Here is a 3,431-nt window from a genome sequence, read left to right on the forward strand (position 1 = left end):
CAGACAAATTACCAAACGCCTCCCCCAATGTACCTAACCCCAGCTCCACTTTACCAAAATACCCCCTCGAACTACCAAGCTCCACAACCAAATTATCAAACCAACTCATATCCCAGATATTAAAGCCCCCGTCCGAATGCTCCAAATTATCGCCAAATGCCTCCCCTCAACAAGGCAATTACGATCCCTCCCGTCTTAGATTTGAGAAGAAGCCTGCTAGAATTTTCACTCCGCTTATTGAAAGCCGAACAAAGCTGTTCGAGCGATTAACTGCAGCATGATATATTCATCCAGTGGGGCCTAAGCTGGTTGACAGTAGCTCAAAGTTTTACAGACCTGATCAGATGTGCGCGTATCACTCAAACAGTGTTGGACATGATACCGAGGATTGTATCAACCAGAAACATAAGATCCAATACCTGATTGACCAAAATTTGGTCTCTCTTCAGACAGTTTCGCCCAATGTCAATAGTAATCCTTTGCCAAATCATGGAGGCGTCACCATCAATATGATAGAGACAATGATGATTGGTGTGTGACAAAGGCAATAGTTCCGATTCCTCCTGATGAATTGGAAAGGGCTATAGCTTCGTTGAGCATGAGAGAGAAGAAAGAGTTTGTGATTTTGACACCTGAGAAGGCTGTTGCCTTGGTGCCAAGGGAAACTCTTACCAGACCAAAATTTGTGATTGAAACAGCTGTTACTCAAGGCATGACCAGATCTGGCAGGTGCTACACACCGGAAGAATTGTTCCAAGGGGGGCAGAAAAAGGATCAGACTAAAAGGCTGATTAGTGAAGGTGAAGCCGAAGAGTTCTGGAGGAAAATGCAGCTAAAGATTATTCAATTGTGAAGCATTTGGAGAAGACACCAACTCAGATTTCTGTATGGGCTTTGTTGATGAGTTCACAACTGCATAAGCAAGCGCTGATGAAGGCTTTAGATGATACTTATGTGCCCGTGGGTACCAACAGTGACAATCTAGCAGCCATGATAAACCAGGTCATCCGAGGACACCAAATTAATTTTTATGACGAAGAGCTGCCCTTTGAAGGCAGGATGCACAACAAAGCTCTGCACGTCACATGTATGTGTTGAGACAAGATAATTAATCGCATCTTGGTCGATGACGGATCCGGTCTTAATATTTGCCCACTTTTGACTCTGAGACAGCTGAAATTTGACTTGGGAAAGCTTCACCAGAACCAAGTCAATGTGAGGGCCTTTGATGGAGTGCAAATAGACACATTGGGTGCGGTAAACTTGGATATTCAGGTGGGTCCTACGGATTTTAATGTGGAGTTCGAGGTGTTGGATATCAACATCAGTTACAACTTGCTTCTGGGAAGACCGTTTATTCATATGGCTGAGGCTGTGTCTTCTACCCTTCACCAACTAATGAAGTTTGTTTGGAAGGACAAGGAATTGGTCATTTATGGTGAAGGGAGTCATTCCAATGGGTATGCACCGATCGTTGATGATGTCTCTCGAGGTTGTGATTTCTACACGGTGGAGCTGGTAAATGCCACCGGTGATGACTTGGCTCCACAACCTCTTATGCCTACCATGTACAAGATGATCGCTACCGTCATGCTCTAGAATGGTTTCGAACCAGGTTTCGGATTGGGAAAGCACTTTCAAGGAATCGTCGAACCTATCCAAATTCCTGCCAAAGAAGCAAAGTTTGGTTTGGGGTATGTCCCCATAGATGTTGACAAAGCAGAGATGAAGAACAAAAGTGTTGATCAAGCATTAGCTAGGCCAATTCCTCATTTGTACCAGTCATTTTGGTACGATAAAATGTCAACGATTGTGGTCTCGGAAAAGGAATCTGGGGCCTTTTTGAGGAGATTGATGCGGTCATCAAGGAAGAGGCTGGGACATCAGGCATCCGTAATGCAGAACCTGAGGAGCGATTGCAGAACTGGACCTCCACATCACTCCTAATTTCCCGCTCATCTGGGTAGAAAATACATGCGTCTTTGTTTGTTTTAAAATTGGTGGTAGTCCGGAAGAGGCCCGAGACCCACCCTTTATGCAAATGTTATTTGTTTGAAGCTTTTAAATTCCCTTGTGATGTTTAAAAAAGCAAAATGGCCCTTGGCCATGGCCAAAGTTTGTGCTTGTCTTTCAATGTAAATGAAAGGCCTCTTTTATCGAAATTTGTTTATTTATTTATTTGTTTATATTTTACTTTCCTAACTTTGTTTGTTTATAATTTCAGTAATATTAATTTAAAATCTGCCAATGTCATGTCATGTCATGAACCGAGTGAACGAAATGAGGCAGGTGATGATGAGTGTGAGGAATATGAAGAAGAAAATGAGGTACTCGAACATGTTGTTGAAGAGTTTCGACAATTTGAGAATCAACACACACCGAATTTGGAAGAAACCAAGACAGTGAAACTCGGAGATGAGGAGTGTGTCAGAGAAGTCAGAATTAGTGTCCATTTGACCGAAACTCAAAAAAGGGACCTAGTTAGTTTGCTTAGAGAATACATTGATATATTTGCCTGGTCTTATAAAGACATGCCAAGGGTGAGCACGAATATGGTGTCCCACAAGTTGCCGATCAATCCAGATTTCAGTCCAGTAAAACAAAAGACTCGAAAGTTCAAGCCTGAGTTGAGTTTGAAGATCAAAGAAAGATTACAAAACAGATCGAGTCTCAAGTAGTGGAAGTGACACAATATCCGACTTCGTTAGCCAACGTTGTTCCAGTTGCCAAGAAAGACGAAAAGATCAGAATTTGTGTCGACTACAGTGATCTCAACAAAGCAAGTTCGAAGGATAATTTTCCGTTGCCAAACATTCACATTCTCATTGATAACTGTGCTAACCATGAGATGCAGTCATTTGTGGATTGTTATGCAGGTTACCACCAATCTTGATGGATGAAGAAGACGCAGAAAAGACAACTTTCATTACACCTTGGGGTGTATATCATTATCAGGTGATGTCTTTTGGTCTCAAGAATGCCGGTGCTACTTATATGAGGGCCATGATAACCATCTTTCATAATATGATTCATAAGGAGATCGAGGTGTATGTAGATGATGTCATAATCAAGTCCTGCGAGAGTTCGGATCACTTGATTCACTTGAGAAAATTCTTTGACCGTCTACGCCGATACAATTTGAAGTTTAATCCCGCCAAATGTGCTTTTGGAGTACCGGCTGGTAAGTTGTTGGGGTTTATAGTTAGTAGAAGAGACATTGAGCTTGACCCTTCCAAAATCAAGGCGATCCAAGAATTGCCTCCTTCGAAGACCAAGAAAGAAGTTATGAGTTTTTTAGGAAGGTTGAACTACATCAGCCGGTTCATAGCTCAATCCACCGTGGTATGTGAGCCCATCTTTAAGTTATTGAAAAAAGATGTCTCGACCAAGTGGACTGGAGAATGTCAAACTGTTTTTGATGCCATCAAGAA

The 3,431-nt window shown here is 42.2% G+C and overlaps 1 protein-coding gene across 1 annotated transcript; it reads left to right on the forward strand.

Annotated features, from left to right (window-relative positions):
* The first annotated feature begins 930 nt into the window (after nucleotides 1-930).
* On the forward strand, nucleotides 931-2,893 carry LOC125823271 (uncharacterized). The gene is made up of 4 exons (XM_049502663.1): nucleotides 931-1,002; nucleotides 1,174-1,374; nucleotides 1,600-1,893; nucleotides 2,663-2,893. Exons 1-4 carry the CDS (start codon nucleotides 931-933, stop codon nucleotides 2,891-2,893), a joined length of 798 nt encoding a protein of 265 aa, XP_049358620.1.
* Nucleotides 2,894-3,431: the final 538 nt, after the last annotated feature.

The sequence above is a fragment of the Solanum verrucosum genome, unplaced genomic scaffold (genome assembly GCF_900185275.1).
Source record: "Solanum verrucosum unplaced genomic scaffold, falcon-dt-bn FXZP01000214.1, whole genome shotgun sequence".
NCBI lineage: Eukaryota > Viridiplantae > Streptophyta > Magnoliopsida > Solanales > Solanaceae > Solanum > Solanum verrucosum.